The sequence below is a fragment of the Symphalangus syndactylus genome, chromosome 11 (assembly GCF_028878055.3).
Source record: "Symphalangus syndactylus isolate Jambi chromosome 11, NHGRI_mSymSyn1-v2.1_pri, whole genome shotgun sequence".
Lineage (NCBI taxonomy): Eukaryota > Metazoa > Chordata > Mammalia > Primates > Hylobatidae > Symphalangus > Symphalangus syndactylus.
This window is the reverse complement of record NC_072433.2, coordinates 16,146,776-16,168,370: the sequence shown is the minus strand read 5'-3', so window position 1 is coordinate 16,168,370 and position 21,595 is coordinate 16,146,776. Positions and strand designations below refer to the sequence as shown.

General features: G+C 39.1%; 1 protein-coding gene across 31 annotated transcripts in view; it reads left to right on the top strand.

Annotated features, from left to right (window-relative positions):
• Positions 1-37: 37 nt before the first annotated feature.
• Positions 38-21,595, top strand: part of CSPP1 (centrosome and spindle pole associated protein 1) — a 132,152-nt gene continuing 110,594 nt past the window's right edge. For 19 of the 31 annotated variants that reach the window (XM_063611538.1, XM_063611531.1, XM_063611529.1 and 16 more), the window contains exons 1-4: positions 61-197; positions 9,224-9,332; positions 11,477-11,576; positions 21,317-21,420. In XM_063611538.1, coding sequence (XP_063467608.1) covers positions 9,234-9,332; positions 11,477-11,576; positions 21,317-21,420 — 303 coding nt within the window. In that variant the 5' untranslated portion in view covers positions 61-197; positions 9,224-9,233. Of the gene's footprint in view, positions 198-9,223; positions 9,333-11,476; positions 11,577-13,701; positions 13,818-21,316; positions 21,421-21,595 lie in introns of those variants that run through there. The other 12 variants (XM_055299116.2, XM_055299118.2, XM_055299121.2 and 9 more) reach the window with 6 other exon arrangements.

Here is a 21,595-nt window from a genome sequence, read left to right as displayed (position 1 = left end):
AGTGGGGGCGGGGCCGCACCCGGCGGTTGGCGAAGGGCGGGCGGAGGGCTGGGCGGAGGGCTGGGCCTGAGGGGCGGAGCCCCGGCCCGGAGGTCTGTCACGCTGTTTCAGCGCCAGGTGGCCGCTGTTACCACTTCGGTCCGCGACGATCCTCTACAGCACTGTGTGTCTCCCCGGACGCGAGCCCGCTCCCCTGAGTAAGAGTCAGCCAGCCGCGGATGGGGAGCATGAGCGGCGGGGTGTGGTTCGGGGTGGTGTGGGTTGAGGGTGGAGGGTCCTGGGGCTGCATTCGCTGCCCCGGAGCGGGGGCAGGGGTAGGGGCTCCCTCGGGGCGTAGGTCTCGAGGCAACTAGGCCGGCGACGTGCCAGAGTTACAGGCTCTGGAATCTGGGGGTGGGGGTGGGGTTTGTTGTCGGTAGGGGGTCTCGTGGCGGCTGGGCGCGGTGGGGGAGGTGCCCGAGTTAAGGGTGTGGAGAGTCGGGGTTTCGCGGCCGTGAGGCCGGATTCGGTGACTGAGTTGTGAGGGTTGGGGGCGGGAGTTCTGTGAGCGGGGGTCTTGCAGCTGCCGGGCTCGGGGAGGTGCCCTGGTTACACGGTCCGGATTCCTGGGCCACTGCGGTCGCTACTCCCCGCGGTGTTGTTGATAGCTGGTTGCCTGAGGACGCTTCCTAGTCAACCACCTCCAGGGCCCGGGGGCGAGCGGTTCCTTGGTTCCCATGAGCCTTCTCTCCCCAACGGCCAGGCCCCCGCCTGCTCCGTCAAGCCTTCCCGAGCGCCTTTCTTCCCCCTCAGTGCTTGTTATTGTTAAAGTGGGAGCACTTGTGCGCACTGCTTTGCTAGTAAAATTTATTTAATCTTCACCGTAGCTCGGTACTGTTGTGACTGTATTTCCCCCCGTGATTGCCCGACTGCTTGAGCTTGAACCTCTTGTTTCTAACTGCCTTGATTTTAGGAATCTTATGTGAGACCCGAATCCATTTGTCAGTACATGTTATTAATGGGACTCATCTTTTGAGAGAGGCTAGCTCTCAAGATTATAGGATTAAGACGCTTAACTAGGATTTCGGGGAAGACTAAATTCTGAAGTAAACCATCACCTAGTTTCCAAACACCTTGGAAAATGCAGGGGCCTAAAAGCAACCGATAGGAATTTGTAAAAAGCTAATTTAGGCTTTTTACAAATTCCTTAGGCTCTATTCTGTGTGAAGGAATGACTTGTAATGTTGACAAGCTCCATGGAAGCTATTGAGGTATTTTCTTTTCTCCATATCGTTCTTCTCCCTAGGAGGTCGCTAGCTTTCTGGTGATCAAATGTCTGCTGAAATGCTCCACAAGGATCAAGTTTTTTTGTTTGTTTGTTTTGTTTTGTTTTGTTTTTGGAGACAGAGTCTCGCTGTTGTACAGGCTGGAGTGCAGTGGTGCCATCTCGACTCACTGCAACCTCCCACTCCCAGGTTCAAGCAGTTCTCCTGCCTCAGCCTCCTGAGTAGCTGGAACTACAAGTGCACGTCACCACGCCCAGCTAATTTTTGTACTTTTAGTAGAGAAGGGGTTTCACCTTGTTGGCCAGGCTGGTCTCGAACTCCTGACCTCATGTGATCCGTTTGCCTCGGCTTCCCAAAGTGCTGGGGTTACGGCCCTGAGCCACTGTGCCCGGCCAAGTTTGAGTCTTCTGCCAGATGGCCGCCTGGGAGGGAGTGGGTGAGTTTAGACAGAGTAAATTGGAACAGGATACTTTCGGTACAGTTTTCCTCAAATGAAGCTTTCAGACAAATATGATTTAACTGTTACACATCTGAGTAGATTTCAGATTATCCTTTTAACATCATTCTGACTTAGGTTCTGATGTACTTTCCTGAGTGGCAGGCAAGGGTGTTTGAGCAAGTGTTTCAGCAATTTGGTATAACCTGAAGACTAATTTATGCTACTGCCCTTAATCACCATTAAGGGTGTCTTATTAATAGCTGCTGAAAGACTTCAACATGGTTTTATATATTTATTCACTCTCTCTTTGTATCCTGTCTCCCAGCCTCCCTCTCTTTCCCCCAGCGACAGTATTTACATCTTAGCAATATTTAGGGAAATTTGTCAAAATTTGGGTGTACCCATGGGAGGAAGTTGCTCATGTGGATGCCATCTGCCAGGAGAAAGATGGAGAACCTTTCATTCGGTAGATGGATCTCCGGATGGACGAGAAGTGAGAAACATTGTCCTGGTCACTTTGTCCCTCCCTTTCTTCTAAAGCTCTTTCACTGGCCCCTCCCCCTACCTCACATGTTACCACACTTTGACACCTGTTCTAGGTCCTGTTTCCCTACTCTAGGGTCTCTTTTTCCAGACAAAACTCTTCTCCCACAGCCTTAATGATTGTTTTGAACACTGTTAGATCTTTATTTCCAGCCTGGGTTCTATTCTGAGTTCTAGACATTTTCAGATTGATTTCTTCATATCTCCAGTGTATCCATTATGGATATCTCACATTCAGCTCCTAAACCCCTGTCAGCCTCTGTAGCAGGGGGCATTATCTTGTCCAAATTTGAGGACAAGAATCATGTTTATGTATGTACGTATATATATACACACACACGTATATATACACATATATATTTGTTTTTTTGTTTGTTTGTTTGTTTTTTGAGACAGTCTCACTCTGTCACCCATGCTGGAGTGCAGTGGTGTGATCTCGGCTCACTGCAACCTCTGCTTCCCGTTTTCAAGCAATGGTTCAGCCTCCTGCTATGCCCAGCTAATTTTTTTATTTTTAGTAAAGATGGGGTTTTGTCATGTTGGCCAGCCTGGTCTCAACTCCTGACCTCAAGCGATCTGCCTGTCTTGGCCTCCCAAAGTGCTGGGATTACAGGCGTGAGCCACCGTACCCAGCCACATTTTATATTTTTTATTACACCAGCCTCTAGCACAATGTCCTGCTTTAGGAGGGGAGTCATTTTCCATTTCTCATGCTCCCATAGTAGGGAGGAAATTTGTACTCCACTCCTTGAGAGGGAAAACGATAGGAGCAACATTTTCCCATCTTTTTGTGACTGATGAATTTGGGAGAAGGAATTGGGCAAACTCAGTTTTTACTGGGTTCTGTTTGTTTATTGGATTTGACTAGACTTAGCAGAATGGGTATGCTCTGGTCTGCTTATATCTATATGATAAGCATAAAGAGCCAAAGGTTAAGATTTAGAGATGTTGGTGTGGATTATGATAACCAGGTATCAATTATTGATTATTTAAATCTCAGCATACTTTACATTTGCAGGCTGTTTTTTTTTGTTTGTTTGTTTGTTTTGGTTTTTGAGACAGAGTCTCGCTCTGTCACCTAGGCTGGAGTGTAGTGGCACGATCTTGGCTCACTGCAAGCTCTGCCTCCCAGGTTCACTCCATTCTCCTACCTCAGCCTTCTGAGTAGCTGGGACTACAGGCGCCTGCCACCAAGCCTGGCTAATTTTTTGTATTTTTAGTAGAGATGGGGTTTCACCATGTTAGCCAAGATGGTCTTGATCTCCTGACCTTGTGATCCGCCCACCTCGGCCTCCGAAAGTGCTGAGGTTACAGGCGTGAGCCACCACGCCCGGCTGCAGGCTCTGTTTTTAAGAGGTAAATCTTCATATATGCAAAGACTATAAAGATACAAAACCATAAACAATAAAAGAATTGATCTGTTGATTTTTTTTTTTTTTTTTTTTGACAGAGTATTGCTCTTGTCATCCAGGCTGTAGTACAGTGGCGTGATCTGGGCTCACTACGGCCTCTGCTTCCTGAGTTCAAGCGATTCTCCTGCCTCAGCCTCGTGAGTAGCTGGGACTACAGAGGTGTGCCACCATGCCTGGCTAATTTTTGTATTTTTAGTGGAGATGGGTTTTGCTATGTTAGCCAGACTGGTCTCAAACTCCTAACCTCAGGTGATCCACTCCCCTTGGCTTCCCAAAGTGCTGGGATTACAGGCATGGGCCACCGCTCCTGGCCTGATCTGTGGATTTCTAAGTGTTAAGTTCTCTGTCATACTTTTTATATGCATTATTTTCTTTTTTCTTCATAATATACTAGAATAAATGATATTTCTGTTTTATAGATTAGGCATAGAGCAGTTAAGGAACATGCTTGAGGTTATTCATGTTGAGATCAATAAGTGATAGAAATGTATTTCAAACTCAGTTCTTTCAATTAAACTGTTTTCCTGAAAACTGTTTATCATCTACATACTATGTACATAGCTACTGGCGAAATAATACTTGGCCGTGATATCTTGAAAAAAGTTGTGAGTGACTATATTGTAGAGTGTCAAATATATAAATAATCTCATTTAGGTTTCTTTCAGCTGATTTATTTTTGGCAACTTAATCCTTAAATTACAGACTTTCTTTATATTGTACCTATGCCATATTTATTAACCCAGTCTCTGTGATTCACCAAGTAATTCTTGAATAATTGTGTAGTTGAAATATGTTTTATGTAAGTTATCACATGCTTTTAGGAGTGAGAAAAAGAAAAGTGGCCGTGACATCTAGAAACTGGTATTGCTAGAAACTAGCCTGGCATTCACAGTAACTTTGTGTTTTTCTGTTAAAGATAAACTATTGTACAGAATGTCGACATCAGATAAGGCCACTCTGTGTCTATGATGGATCAAGACAAAAACATTCCATCAGTGTGTCCAAACAGACAAAACGTAAATATTGTCCAAGAACCAAGATACCAAACATTCCCTTTCCCAGCTGATGTGAGTGACTACTGCTTGTTTACCAGTCACAGCATTAGCCTCCCCCTATATTTTAGATTTATTGAGTGGTACCATCATAGAATTAAACCCACTTCTAACAGTGTTCAATCCTGAGCAAAGCTCCGCTTCCTTAAATTAAGCCTTCCCCCAAATCACCCAACACATGTAAGTCTTTTCCAATATCCTCTTACCAGGATACCACAGGGTTCGCCATGGTGTATGTTCTCCGTGCATTCCTTAATGCAATGAGTAGTAAATCCAACTTAACTGTAGTAGTTTTCCTGGTGGTCTTTGGCTGGAGATCATTACCAGGAGAAAACTCATTCGTGTCTTTGACTCTCTAATATTAAAGTCATTATAATCTAATCGGATTAGATATAGGACAAAATTAGAAATGATTAGAAATGTACTTATATCTCGGATAAGTCTTATGTTTTAGTTATGGCATATGCTATATTTACTATGGTTGTTTAAAAGTATGTTTTATTTGTACTTTTTGTACTTTTGATTACTGTAAGTTAAAATCAGTTCTATAATTTATAATGTTAAATAATTACAGTAAAGAGAAAGATAAGCATCTATAAATTCAAGAGGGAGATCTTTCAAAGCCTGGTTAGAACAACATGTAAATGAACATGTTAAATTAATAATTATTATTAGGTTGTATGGAAACCTTAGTTCCGTGTGAAGGTGGCATATTAACTGTTTTTTTTTCTTTTTAGATAAATGACATTTCTTTTTTTTTTTTTTTTTTTTTTTTTTTTTGAGACGGAGTCTCACTCTGTTGCCCAGACTGGAGTGGAGTGGCATGATCTCGGCTCACTGCAACCTCCACCTGCCTGGTTCAAGTGATTCTCCTGCCTCAGTGTCCCCTAGTAGCTGGGATTACGGGTATATACCACCATGCCTGGCTAATTTTTGTATTTTTAGTAGAGATGGGGTTTCGCCATGTTGGCCAGGCTGGTCTTGAACTCCTGACCTCAGATGATCCACCTGCCTCACCCTCCCAAAGTGCTGGGATTACAGGCGTGAGCCACCGCCCCCAGCCTAGATAAATGACATTTCTGTTTAAATTCTGTGCAAAATTCTATAGCAAAATATATGTATCTCATCATTTTATTCCTATCAGACATAGAATGTTTAAGAAGATTAGAGGATTTTAAGGATTGATTTTTTTTAAACATGAAAACTTGTTTGCTGTTGAGTTCAGAATTTTTACTAGGAAAAATCTTTCATGACTATTAGCAAATTAAAAATGGCTGAAATAGGCCGGGCACGGTGGCTCACGCCTGTAATCCCAGCACTTTGGGAGGCCGAGGTGGGCGGATCACGAGGTCAGGAGATCGAGACCATCCTGGCTAACACAGTGAAAACCTGTCTCTACTAATAATACAAAAAAATTAGCCGGGCATGGTGGCGGGCACCTGTAGTCTCAGCTACTCAGGAGGCTGAGGCAGGAGAATGGTGTGAACCCGGGAGGTGTGAACCCGGGAGGTGGAGCTTGCAGTGAGCTGAGATCACGCCACTGCACTCCAGCCTAGGTGACAGAGCGAGACTCCGTCTCAAAAAAAAAAAAAAGAAAGCTGAAATAAGCTGAGTGTGGTGGCTGGCAGTTATAATCCCAGTGATTCTGGTGGCCAAGGTGGGAGGATCACTTGAGCTTAGCAGTTCAAAGTTACAGTGAACTATGATCGTGCCACTGCACACTAGCCTGGGCAGCAGAGCAAGACCTCATCTCTAAAAAACGAAAAACAACAAAAGAAATTGGCCAGAATATATCAACTTTTGTTGATTTGAAATATATTTTGCTAAAACTATATATGTAAATATATATATATTTCTCTTTTTGATTTTTTTTTTTGAGATGGGATCTTGCTCTATTGCCCAGGCTGGAGTACAGTGGCATGCTCATAAGCTCACTGTAGCCTTGATCTCCTGGGCTCAAGTGATCCAATCCTCCTGCCTCAGCTTTCCCAATAGCTGGGACTACAGGATGCACCACTATGCCTGGCTAATTATTTTTATTTTATTTTTTTAGTAGATATGAGAGCTTACTATGTTGCCCAGGCTGGTCTTGACCTCCTGCGCTCAAGTGATCCCACCTTGGCCTCTCAAAGTGCTGGGATTACAAGTGTCAGCCACCAAGCCCAGCCTAAAGCTATGTTTTAAAATCAGTGTTTCTTTTGGTAGTAAATAATAGCATGAAGTTTACATTATGTACTGTTTACCTGTTATAAGTTTCAACATGTTCTTTTAGGTAAAGCCTGCCTTTCTTCAATGATATATATATATATATATAATCCCAGCACTTTGGGAGGCCAAGGCGGGTGGATCACAAGGTCAGGAGATCGAGACCATCCTGGCTAACATGGTGAAACCCTGTCTCTACAAAAAAATACAAAAAATTAGCCAGATGTGGTGGTGGGCGCCTGTAGTCCCAGCTGCTCAGGAAGCTGAGGCAGGAGAATTGCTTGAACCCAAGAGGCGGAGGCTGCAGTGAGCTGAGATTGCGCTACTGCACTCCAGCCTGGGCGACAGAGCAAGACTGTCTCAAAAAAAAAAAAAAAGTTTTTTTTTTAGATAGGACACAAAAAGTACAAACAATAAATTAAAAAATTGATAAATTGGACTTGATAAAAATTAAAAACTTTCACTGTTAAAAATATATCAAGAAAACTTACAAACCACAGATTGGCAGAAAATATTTTTACAAAGCAAGTTTTGTAAAATATTGCTTTATAAAAATAAAGCAAGTTTAATAAATGACTTTTATCAAGTACATATAAAGAAATCTTACAATTCAATGGTAATAAAACAATCTGCTGGGCTTGGTGGCTCATGCTTGTAGTCGGAACACTTTGGGAGGCCGAGGCAGGAGGATCACTTGAGTCCAGGAATTGAAGAGGTAACATTGAGCTATGATCATACCATTCCAGCCTGGGTAACGTAGTGAGATCCTGTGTCTGCAATAAACAAACAAATGAAAAAACTAGCTGGGGATGGTGGTGCTTGCCTATAGTCCTAGCTGTTCAGGAGGCTGAGGTGGGAGGATTGCTTGAGCCCAGGAGTTCAAGGCTGAAGGTGTACTATGATGGCAACACTGCACTCTAGCCTGGGAAATGTGAGAGCCTGTCTCAAAAAAAAAAAAAAAAAGAAAGAAAAGCTAATTTTAACAGAAGGGCAGATTTGAGAAGATACTTTCCCAATGATTATATGCGTGGTAAATAAATAGATGAAAAGATGCTCAACATCATAGTTATCAGAGAAATGCAGATTAAAACCTCAGAGAGATAGCCACTAAATACACAGAATGACTAAGATAAAAATGACTGAAAATATCACGCCTTGGCGAGGATGTGTAGAAATTGCAATTATCATTACAACCCACATACATTCTTATACATTGGAATGTAAATATGGTACTTTATACTTTGAGGAACAGTTTAGCAGTTCAGAAATTAGACAACATCTTGACCATATAATCAAAAATAGCATCACTAATGAGGGGCAGATAAATATCATGTGCCTTCTCTTTGTGACACCTTAAAATTTCACCTAATATTTCTGGTGAGAATGCATAATCTATATTTAGTCATGAAGAAACATCAGGCACACCCCAGATAAGGGATGTTCTATTGAAAAGATGTTCTATTACACAGGATTCTTTTACCTGTGTAAATTGGTAAAAGACAAAGAAAGATGGTAGAGATAGATATTCCAAATTAAAGAAGGCAAAAGAGATAAAGCAGTGAAATGCAATCAATACCTAACTTAGATGGGATCCCAAATTAGAAAGAGAAAAATAGGCTGTAAAGGCTGCTATTGAGTCAATTGACAAAAGTGGAATATGGACAATAGATTAAAAAATCAGTGTTACAAAAGTTGATAATTATGTTGAGGTTATGTAAGAAAATAACCCAATTCTTAAGATACACACACTGAAGAGCTTAGGGGCAAAGGGCTATGATATATGTACTTTATTCTCTGAATAATTTTAGAAAAAATTGTGTTTGTGTGTATGGAGAGAATGACCTTGTGTGCACAAGCAAAGGATGAAGCAAGTGGAGCAAAATCTTAATAGGGAATTAATAAAGACTCTTTGTGTGTTCTTGGTATTATTACTGTAACTTCTCTGTAAGTCAGAAATTATCTCCCAATATTTAAAAAAAAACTTTTTTTTTTTTTAAAGTGCTTTGGCTTAAGGATTTAAAGAGCTTTTTGTTTGCTTGCCTTTGTTTTTTGCCAGGGAGGGGGTGTATATGGAGGGTGGTGGTAGTTTTTCATTTTCTTTTTATTTCAGATATTTTAAAGTATATTGTAGGCTTTTTGGAGAAGCTGGGAGAGGCAGTAGGCAGACATATTTATGATCAATCTTAAGTTTGAATTTCTCAATTTGATAAGTGAGATTGAAAACTAAATGTGGACTAAGTCTACATGTTGATAATTAGGCTAAAAATACGGTGATACAGATATGCTCACTGAAATTTTTTTTTAAAGAATCTGCAAAATGGCTGATAATTTGGATGAATTTATTGAAGAGCGAAAAGCCAGACTGGCCGAAGACAAAGCAGAGTTGGAAAGTGATCCACCTTACATGGAAATGAAGGTAAACTTAATAATTTTCTTTGAACATGTTTTATTATAATTGTCTATGGAGATTACTTCTGTGTAAATGCAAAACATCCTCTTCTATGAGTGAGAATCTTCTGTTTTGTACTATGCTGTCATTCTGCGAGCCTGACTCCAGACAAGATTGCAGTAATTTTGAATGCAGTTTTTCTTTTGTGGTGGTTTATATCTCACAGTGTTTCTCTTATCTCTTGTTGAAGAATTATTTGGTTATAAAATGATTATGAGACCAGTTCTATTACAAAGAACTTCCACAACATAAACAGAATAGTTGTAAAAGCAAGTTTATAGTCTATGTGAAAAAATTCAATTTAATTAGTTTAAAAAGTTTTTTTTGAAATCTGCAAAAGTGAATTTATTAATTTATTTTGTACTATTTGTGTTTCTTAATATAAATTTCTTAAAATAATTGCTTTTTTTTTTTTTTTTTTGAGATAGAGTCTCGCTTTGTTGGCCAGGCTGGACTGCGGTGGTGTAATCTCAGTTCACCACAACCTCCGCCTCCCAGGCTCAAGTGATTCTTCTGCCTCAGTCTCATGAGTAGCTGGGACTACAGGTGCCCGCCACTATGCCTGGCTAATTTTTGTATATTTAGTAGAGTTGAGGTTTCACTATGTTGGCCAGGCTGGTCTTGAACTCCTGACCTTGAGATCCACCCGCCTCGGCCTCCCAAAATGCTGAGATTACAGGCATGAGCCAGTGTGCCCGGCTTAAAATAATTGTTTCTTAAAGCAATGTCTGAAAGGCTTTCTTAAAGCTTTCCTTGTTTAGGTGAAACTGATTTATCCATTTAGCAAATACTTACTGAGATTGTGTTAGGTATTATGCTAAGCTCTGAGAATACAGCACTGATTAGACTGTTGTGGCACCTTCTCAGGGCTCAGTGTATGTAATAAGATACAGCATGTAGTTTAATCTGTGCCATATGGTTCATCATAATGACAGTAACCATATATATTGGTTTGTTCAAGATGATTCTGGTTTACCTGTTGTCCAGTGTTTTTTTCTGGTTTAGCATTTGTCCTGGACAAAGGTATCTTGGCTGAGATGATAAATAATATAGATACTATAGATACCCTAATTACAATTTTACTCACATGGCTAACATTTATTGAGTACTAGCTATGGACAAGGCATATTCTAAGAGTTTATATTTCACAGTAATCTAAGAGGTAAGTGCTGTTATTGTAATTTTCCAGATGAGTAAACTGAGGCAAGTTAAGTAGTGAGACTAAGGCAGTAGAGTCGGTGGAAGTAGGCTTTGACCCCTGGCAGCCTGGCTCCAGTGCTTGTCCTCGGAACCAACATAATAGGTTGCCTTTCTTCCATAATAACCTGTCATGTACCAGGAATGCCAAGGACTTTATATGTATCATTTTATTTAATCATAATATCCCTGTTAAGTAGGTGAAATTTTTTTGTTTTATGGATTAAGAAAGTGAAGCTCACAGGAGTTAAGTAATTTGTCCAGGTCCACACAGTGGTGGATTCAGGAGTGGAACCTTTATGCAGCTCCAGAGTCTATCTCTTAACCACTCTCCAGTAGTTAGGACCAGCTTACGGCTTTGGAGTTACATAATTTGGAGTACATAGCTTTAAAGACAGTTTTGTTATAATTTCTAACATTAATTTGTACATAAATAATTTTAAGTCTTAGTTCAAGTATCACCTGCTCAGTGAGGCCTTGTAGTCCCCCAGCATTTCTGGGCCTCCTTACTTTAATCTGTTTGTTTTTTTTTCATAACCCCTTCCTGCCACTGTCTACATAACACGTAATCTAATCATGTGTTGAGTTCGTTATGTGTCCCCCCAGTAGTTTATAAGCTTCATGATGGCAGAAATTCTTCTATTTTTTAAAACTCTTATACTTTCAATGCTTGACAAAATGTTTGGCACTTAATGGGAACTCAGTAAATATTTGTTGGTAAGTGAATGAGTTAAATATTAGAATATCTATTATAAAATTAAAATACCTTTGGTGAATTCCTCAAACCTTATGCTTAGTTTCTTCTGTGATGTACTTTGTAATTTCATCAAACTGTTTAATTAAAATTTGAGATGGTTTGTATATTTCATGGTTTTTTTTTTCTCTTGCCTTTGTAAACATTATATGTCTTTCAGGGAAAGTTGTCAGAGAAGCTTTCTGAAAACAGTAAGATACTGATCTCTATGGCTAAGGAAAACATACCACCAAATAGTCAACAGACCAGGGGTTCCTTAGGTATGTCATTAGATGTGCTAAACTTATTTTAAGATATCCTTAGTGGACTCTTCTGAAAGAGGTTTGTCTTGTCAGAAAAAAAGATTTATTTGGAATCCTAGTAATTTGTCTTTCTGGAATCTTATATAAGTCAATATGGTCTACGTATGAAATAGAACTCATACTGAAAACTTTGTACTTGTTTTATGTGATACTGCATTGGTTATGATTTGTGGAACTTATAGAAGAAGGTGTGTATAACATAACTTAAAAATTGAAAACTTTGAAAGGAGTTTGTGTGTGTGTGTGTGAGAGAGAGAGAAGAGAAACTTTTATTTGTTGATTGAAAATGGTGAACTTGCTTATTTAAAAATTAAAGAAATATGCTTAAAGGGTACAAAATGCTGTTTGGTGAAAGACTATTTTAATTATTGATGATCATGTTGGAATTGTAAAGAAGTTAATACGTAGCCATACTAATGCTTTGATTATGGTATGGTATGAAAATATTTGGAAACTTTTGCTGGGTGCGGTGGTTCACGCCTGTAATCCCAGCACTTTGGGAGGCCGAGGCTGGTGGATCATGCGGTCAGGAGATTGAGACCATCTTGGCTAACACCGTGAAACCCCGTCTCTACTAAAAATACAAAAAATTAGCCGGGCATGGTGGGCGCCTATAATCCCAGCTACTCGGGAGGCTGAGGCAGGAGAATGGCATGAACCCAGGAGGCGGAGCTTGCAGTGAGCCAAGATAGCGCCACTGCAGTCTGGCCTGGGTGAAAGAGCGAGACTCTGTCTCAAAAAAAAAAAAAAAAAAAAAGAAAATATTTGGAAACTTTTTACCACATTTTGGCTTGGTAGGTATACATTTTAAAAAAAGAAAATGTATGAATATGTAAAAATTTTTGTTTATTTATTAAAGACAGGGTCTCTCTCTCTCTCTCTCTCTGTCACTCAGGCTGGAGTGCAGTGGCATGATCATAGTTCAGTGTTATCTTGAACTCCTGGGTTCAAGCAATCCTCCTGTCTCGGCCTCCCAAAGTATTATGATTACAGGCCTGAGCCACTGTGCCCAGTCTGTATATATATATATATATATATATTTTTTTTTTTTTTTCCCAAGGCTGAGTCTGGCCCTGTTGCCCAGGCTGGAGTGCAGTGGCACGATCTCGGCTCACTGCCACCTCCACCTCCCAGGTTCAGGCGATTCTCCTGTCTCAGCCTCTCAAGTAGCTGGGATTACAGGTGCATGCCACCACACTCAGCTAATGTTTTATATTTTTGGTAGAGACAGGGTTTCGCCATGTTGGCCAGGCTCGAACTCCTGACCTCAGGTGATCTGCCCACCCACCTTGGCCTCCCAAAGTGCTGGGGTTACAGGTGTGAGCCACTGTGCCCGACCTGTATGAATATTTTTAATGTGCATTTTGTGATTTATTGATGACAAACTTTTTCACAAAAAGAAAATCAACTATGATAAGTTCATTTGATTAAAGCATTGTTCTCAAACAGACAGCTTTTCATGGCTGTAGGTATACTCCTAAATTGCTTTTGTGTGCCAGTGGATACAAGGGGATGCTGGCCAAGAAATTGAATAGTTAGTAAGCTTTGTCTCTCCATTAGACAAATAGCTCAAAGTGGGTGCCCTACTTTTAATATCAGATACATAGATAACTCTTTCCATTTTGAATCTCTTATAAATTATTAATATACAGCATTAGTGAACTAAAGTATTATATATTGGTAAAATTTTTTAATCTCTAAGGCTCTCAATTTTTTTCTGTGAAATAAGTTTGATTACCTTCCAGCCCTATGTTTTTATGAATCTAAATTTTAATTATTCCAAGAGATAATTTTTAAAAAGTTTATTAGTAGGTTATCTCAAGCACTAAGGTCGCTAAGGTTAGACAGAATCCCTTTTAAATTCTAGGGTTACAGCTTGCTTTGGATTGGGCTGTGATGCCTTTATGACCTGTCAGGAGCTAAACTTTGTTTCCTTATCTTATGACACCTGTCTCGGAAAGTCATTATGGGCGAAAGTTAAATACGTGAAAAGATGGCTGGCACTTAATTGGTACACAATAAATATTAACTTCTTTTTCTCCTTTACATCATTTATTTATTTTTTTTTTTTGAGACAGGGTCTTACTCTGTCGCCCAGGCTGGAGTGCAGTGGCATAATCTTGGCTCACTGCAACCTCCACTGTCCAGGCTTAAGTGATTCATCCTCCCTCCTCAGCCTCCAAGTAGCTGAGACCACAGGTGAGCACCACCATGCCGGCTAACTTTTTTTATATACATATATTTTCTGTAGAGGTGGTGTTTCGCTATGTTGCCCAGGCTGGTCTGGTCTCGAACTCCCTAGCTCAAGCCATCGGCCTGCCTTGGCCTCCCAAAGTTCTGGGATTACAGGTATGAGCCACTTGTGCCTGGCCTTCCATCTTTTTAAAATGTTTTTCAGGCTGGGCGTGGTGGCTCACGCCTGTAATCCCGACACTTTGGGAGGCTGAGGCCAGCAGATCACTTGAGGTCAGGAGCTCAAGACCAGCCTGGCCAACATGGTGAAACCCTGTCTCTACTAAAAATACAAAAAAATTAGCCCAGCATGGTGGCGCAGGCCTATAATCCTAGCTACTTGGGAGGCTGAGGTGGGAGGATCACTTGAACCTAGGAGGCAGAGGTTGCAGTGAGCCGAGATCATGCCCCTGCACTCCAGCCTGGGTGACAGAGAGAGACTCCATCTCAATAAAAAAAAAAAAAAAAAAAGTAGTTGTTTGAATTGTCTTAGGAATTATTCTTTGATCATTACATTCACATATGATGGAGAGTTAAAAGTATAACTGAAAGACGGTGACCTCTGCCTTTTCATTAATTGATGTTACTTGGGCCTCTGACCTAAGCCGACTTCTCATCTTATACACTCCCCGAGTGTCCATATCCGCTCACAGGGCTTTATTTACTATTAGTGTGTTCATGACTTCTGAATCTGTATCCCCAGTCCCAGGTTCTATTGCGAACTTGACCCATATATCTGATTTTCTATTGGACATTTGTACTTGTATGGTCATGTATGGCATGGGCTCAACATCAAAATTTGCAAAATTAACTTATACTCTTGTCAAACTTAGTAGTGCTCCCCATCTCACTGAGCTGGCTGCCTAGTCATCCTTGATTTCCTGTCTTCTCTTGTCTCCTATATCAAGCAGTTACACAAGTCTAGTTGATTCTAATGCATAAATCTCAAATAAGGTCACTGCTGTAATCCCACTGACTTTCTTTTATGCAGGCCTCTGTTGTCTGTCAGATTTTTGTAAAAGCTTCCTAGTGTTTTTGGTGGTTGTTTTGTTTTACAGTCTAGCCCCCTGTACCAAATCTCTGTATGTTTTTTATATATTTGCATAAAACAAATCTGATCATATTAGTCTCTGCTTCAAACCCTTTGATGCCTTCTTTTTTTCTTATATGATAAATTTGCCATCTTAATACTTCTGCTAGATTGGGTTGGTCAGTCTTGTCATGTGCTTCTAGAGGATTTGTTCTCCTCGTGAAGAGTAGTTTTGAACTTATTCAGCTTCTCTTGTACCACAGTGACATGCCAACTTGTCTCCCATTGTATTTCCACTGCCTAGCACAGTGCGCAGCACTTACTGCTTGGAAAAGATGTTTTAAACCAACGAGTTAATGTCCCCATTGCAAAAATAAAACTAATTCTCTTGGGTGTGTTGACTTTAATTTTCATGGAATGCTTCTTCCATTGCCATCTGAAACCATTTGATGCACATGGAATTTTATTAAAGAACAATATATAATTTGACTAATTTTATACTGCATAAGCATTTAGTTACTGACCTCCTGCCTGATTAATTGTGGCTTTAAAATTCAGTCAAATACGTAGTTTCTCACACTGGGAAAAATGTAAAATTATTTGGCAACTAAGGGTTTTCCTTAAGTGGTCTCATTTAGGAATTATAAAAAACAGGTCTAATATAGGTCAAATTTGGAAATTAGGTATTAAAGCCCTGTAACATCATAGTTTGAATAAGTAATTAAGCGTAGTATAGTAATCAGTGATATATAAACTGGACATACTCATTTTATCCAATGAAAACAATCTATTGATAGCTCATAGTACAACTATCATACAACACTATGATTTTATAAATTCTTTTCTGTTAGATACTGATGATATTCATGGTTAATTCCATGTAGCTCTTTCTATCACCATTTATACCTTTCATAAAAGGATTTGAGGTAGCATTACAGTGACTTCTGACACCAGCTACCTGGAGTTGGACCAAACTTCACAGGTTAAGGGCATAGGCCTCCACAAGACTGCCTTCACTTCAGACTCCAGCTGCAAGTTCAAGGGTCACCAGGACACCCTCAGGTCTGACCATCTGGCTATAAATTTGGGGGTTTCCCCTATCCCCTCAAGTTCAATAATTCATAAGAATGACTCACAGAACTCAAGAAAGCACTATACTTATGGTCACAGTTTTATAGCATAAGTATACAAAGTAGAACTAGCCAAAGGGAGAGACACATAGGGTAAGGTCTGGGAGGGTCCAAACATGAAGCATCTGTTAGTCTCAGGGAGACATTACCCTCCTAGAACATCAGTATGTGACCGGATACAGAATATTGCCAATCAGCCTCACCTGAGCCTGAGTGTCCAGAGTTTTTACTGGATTTTCCTTATGTAGGAATGATTGGTTGAATCATTGCTTCTTGGCTTGATCTCTAGCCCTGCTACATTCATTCCTCTTAGGCCTGGCTGATGTCACATGGTGCAAAGGCCCAACCCTCAAATCACATGGTTGGTTTTTCTGGCATGACCAGCTTCTGTTTTTGTCATCTCTGTAGCATAAACTCTCTGGGGGTTCACAATGATTCACTTTGTTAGTGTAAACTGTTAGGTATGGTCCAAGGTACCCACTGTGAATAATAAAGACATTCCCATCATCTGGTAAATTTTAAGGTCAAACCCACTAGGGGCTCACAATGATTTACCTTGTTAGTGTAAACTATTAGCTGTGGTCCAAGGTGTCCACTGTGAATAATAAAGACATTCCCATTGTCTGGAAAATTTTAAGGATTTAGAGGTTACCTCCCAGGAACTGGAGACAAAGGCCATTCAATTTTTTTTTTCTTTTTTATTTTCCAAGCCCAGAGAAAGTAGCAGTCCAATTTTTTTTTTATTACACATAGAATGTACATGATTTAGTTCATATAAGCTAATAAAAAATGTCTTTAATAAGGAGTTTGTCAGAATACTAGTAATATTAAATTAAGAGAAAGTCACCTAAAAGTGATCTATAAAAGATCTTTTATCTCCCTAAACTGTTTCTAGCCATAATAGTTGTGTTTATTTCGTTAAAAGAAATTCTTACTAACTTATTGTTTAACAACCATTACTGGTATTATTAACAATAATCAATATTGTTGAAATACTTACATTAATCTTTTAAAAATGTTTTGATACAAATGTGTGAAGGTCTTAAAAACATGTAGTTTCCCCCCACCACCCAGTTTTTTTAAGGGAGAGGATCTTACTCTGTCATCCAGGCTGGTGTGCAGTGGCACCATAATAGCTTACTGTAGCTTAAAACTCCTGGGCTCTGGGGATCTTCCTGCCTCAACCTCTCGACTAGCTAGGACTACAGGCTCAGGCCACCATGACTGACTAATTTTTAAATTTTTTGTAGAGATAGAGTCTTGGTATGTTGCCCAGGCTGGTTTTGAACTCTTGGGTTCAAACGATCCTCCCTTCTCTGGCTCCTAAGTAGTTGAGACTATAGGTTTGTGCCACTGCATCTGTCTAGTTGTAGTTTTAATTATTTGTTTTGAGATGGAGTCTCGCTCTGTTGCCCAGGCTGGAGTGCGGTGGCGCGATCTCTGCTCACTGCAACCTTTGCCTCCTGGGTTCAAGCGATTCTCCTGCCTCAGCCTCCTGAGTAGCTGAGATTACAGGTGCCTGCCACAACACCCAGCTACTTTTTTTGTGCTTTTCATGGAGATGGGGTTTCACCATCTTAGTCAGGCTGGTCTCGAACTCCTTACCTCAAGTAATCCACCCACCTCGGCTTCCCAAAGTGCTGGGATTACAGGCGTGACCCACAGCACCCAGCGTTGTAGTTTTAATTATCATTCCTCTTTGTCTTAGGTTTATCCTGTTGTAAACTAAATCACAGATACTCTTCTACAGTTTCTATTCATTTTGTATGAGTCAAATGGGTCGTTGTAGTAATACCTTTATAGCTGAAATTTAAGAGTACAGTGTCTCCTCAATTAGTCACATCTCCTTGTAAGTCACCCATTGTGTTAAGGCCTATTATTATTTCCTATAATTTGTCTTTTGATTATTTTTACATAATGCTTTTTCATGGTAGTATAATAATGAAAAGAAAGTAAATGTTCCATGGTAATTTGTTTCATGATTATGATGAATGCTCTGTTAGAAGGTAAATTAATTATGAAGAAGTTATATACTTCAGTCTTAAGTATTTTATGTAAGCCACAACTGCTATAGAAACCAAATACTTCTAATTACTATAGTTCTGAAGCATAGTGTTAACTATCTTAGGGTCATTGATGTTATACTTGATGAAGTGACATCACTTCAAATGACCCTAAAATGACATGAATGCTTTATTTGCTACTAGATCCATCAGAAGACAACAGCACAATAAGTAAGCCTCACCGTGTTCCTTAGCTCATTAAGTCAATTGAGATGCTATTGTTAATGCATGGTTTAAAAGAATAGGATATTTACATTGTTCTATACAGTTCCTAATTTTATATCTGTGACTTACCTCTAATGCCATAAAATGTTGGTACAAGATGACAAAAATAAGAATTAAAAAGTTAGTGTTTTCTGTTGACTAAACATTAAGTTAATAAAGTTATAAATAACTCAGAAGGCATTGTATATTGTTACTTGTCTGTTAAGACAATTTTACAATACTATTTTAATTAATAGTGAAAAACAAATACTCTTAGTAAATAAAAATTTAACTTAATATGAATAATAGGCCGGGGGCAGTGGCTGAGGCCTGTAATCCCAGCACTTTGGGAGGCCGAGGTGGGCGGATCATGAGGTCAGGAGTTTGAGACCAGCCTGGCCAATATGGTGAAACCCCGTCTCCACTAAAAATACAAAAATTGGCCAGGTGTGGTGGCAGGCGTCTGTAATCCCAGCTACTTGAGAGGCTGAGGCAGGAGAATCACTTGAAGCCGGGAGGTGGAGGTTGCAGTTAGCCAAGATTGCGCCACTGCACTCCAGCCTGGGCAACAGAGTGAGACTTCGTCTCAAAAAAAAAAAAAAAAAATATATATATATATACATGTATATATGAATAATAATGTAAATGAAAATGAATTATGTTTTTCTTTCCATTCTTCCACATAAACCCACCAAGTAGAATTGAAAAACAGCAGTAAAAGCCACCTTAAACATACACTTTTTGTAAATTTGTAAATTGCTTGTTCCTGGATGGGAAGGCAGTGTGTTGGCATCATCCTGGCAGCATTGTTGTCTTTTACTCCTTGGCACAGTAGAACATCCATTGTGACCCTATGTGACTAGTGATATGTAACTTTGGTAACTACCTCTCTATGCAGTCAGACCGCTAATAGGAGAAATGGAATATTAAGTATAGTATATTTTTCCCCCTCACCTTTTCTCATTTCTACCTCTGGCTCAGGCACTCATTCATATATTCATTTGCAGATTTATTCGATGAACATTTTCTTGGGTTAAAGTTATGTGCCAGCATTATAAAATTGAATAGCTCATGGGCCTTGCCTTCATAGATTTTATAGTTTAGTTTTATGTATGATGTTCCATTCTGAACATGAGAATCAAAACTTTCTCTCTTTAGGCTTAAATTCTGTATCTTTAAAAAAAGGTTAAGATTCCTTCAAAAGGAAACAGTTCCTTTCTAGGATGATTTAAAATTCCAAGCATATGGAATGCTTTAGTTTCTTTTGGAAGAGAATTAGAAGCATGTGTAAGAGGTGTCCCTAAGGAATCCTCTGTTACACCTCTATCATCAAGGAGTTAAATAGGCCAGAAATGTTTATCAAGAGAATTCCAGTGTTGATAGCGGTAAGTGGATTTTAGTATTCTGTAAGAATCCATAAACATCTACTTATGTTTATATTACACTGGCCTTTTCCCTGCCTGAAATGTTTCAGTGATGTAGTAAAGCAGTGATATGACACATTCTTGAAAAGTTCCCATCATTCAGCTACATTGTGAGAAATAAGGCACAAAATGGTGATTTTTATATCAATTTATAAACTGCAGTCAAATTTTATTTCATCTATAGTGCTCATAGCTGAATCTTTATGGAAAGTTTTGGCTGGGCGTGGTGGTGCATGCCTGTAGTCCTAGCTACTCGGGAGGCTGAGATGGGAGGATTGCTTGAGGCCAGGAGGTTGAGGCTGCAGTGTGCCATGATCATGCCACTGCACTCAAGCCTGGATAACAGAGCAAGACCCTGTCTCAAGAAAAAAAAAAAAGACAAGTTTTATTTTGTTTAGAAATGATAATTTTTTAATACTATAGTATTATGTGTATAGTAGGACTAAAAAAGGGATGAAGCTTCAGAAATCTGAATACTCATCTAATGTCTATACTTCTTGACATAGTATTTTATTATTGAAGATTTGAAAAGTATATAATTTGATTTTTGATAGCTTTGTTGAGATATAATTTACACGCCATAACATTTACCTATTTAAAGTGTACAATTCAATGGTTTTTAGTTTATTTACAAGTTGTACAGTCATCATTGTCATCATCCCTAAATGTTATTTGATTTTTAAATTTTGTGTAAGGAAATACTACTCAAATTCGAAGTTTTTCTTCAAAAATTAACATCCATTTACAGAGTTTCTGTTTGGGATGATGAAAAAATTCTGGAAATGGATAGTGGTGTTGGTTGTACAACATTGTAAATGTACTTAATGCCACTGAATTGAATGCTTGAAATGATTAAAATGGTAGGTTTTTTATTATATACATTTTACCACAATAAAAATTAATATCCATTTTTATGAAATCAGAAGTGGTTTAACTTTAGAAGTTTTTAGGAATTTCATCCTATCTGAATGCTCTTTGATATAAAAAGAAAATTAAAAAAAAAAGTCGTCCTAAGCAACACATGGCCCTAATAATTTTTTCTCAGAAACATGTTATATTAAAGATATTCTTATATGCTAAAAAAATCATGTTATTAGTTTTCCTAGACTGAAAATGATGCATTAAAATTGTTGTTGGTATACATTTTTATAGAAATTAGTGCATAATTAAGTGAAGAAGTAAAGATAATTAGCTTTTCTTTAATTTTGCTGTTCTTGAGAAAGCAAGATGCCAAACAATGCTGGACTACTTGTCTTAACTGGGGGAAAAAGTAAATATAATGCACACATGCATATAAATACGTATATGATAATATAAAAGTATCTGTTTATAGGTGCATTAAAAAATTCTCTGCATGGAGACAAGAAATAACAATGTTTGTTGTTCTGGACAGGAGAACAGGGTGGCTAGGGCTCATGGGTGAGAATGATACTTTTGATAATATTTTTGATTATGTGAATGTATTATCTATTGAGACATTTTAAGTAAAAAACCCTAATCCTGCTCTTGGAGTCAGCATAATTCTGTTCCTTCTTACTGTGCTTTGTTACAGGAAGTAGAACTTTGAGATTGGTTTGAAAATGAATTATACTAAGAAGTTGTTTTTTTTTTCTAGGAATTGATTATGGATTAAGTTTACCACTTGGAGAAGACTATGAACGGAAGAAACATAAATTAAAAGAAGAATTGCGGCAAGATTACAGACGTTATCTTACTCAGGTAATAAGTTCTATTAATGATTTGGGTTTAATGTTTCAGAATTCAGCTCCTAAATTTGTTTTCATAAGGTATTAGTCATATGTGTTAATTTTTAGGTTTTCAGTGGTACTAGCAAAGTAGTATTCCAGTCAAAGTTAAGTGGCATATATGACATTGATAGAGAAAAAAATATTGC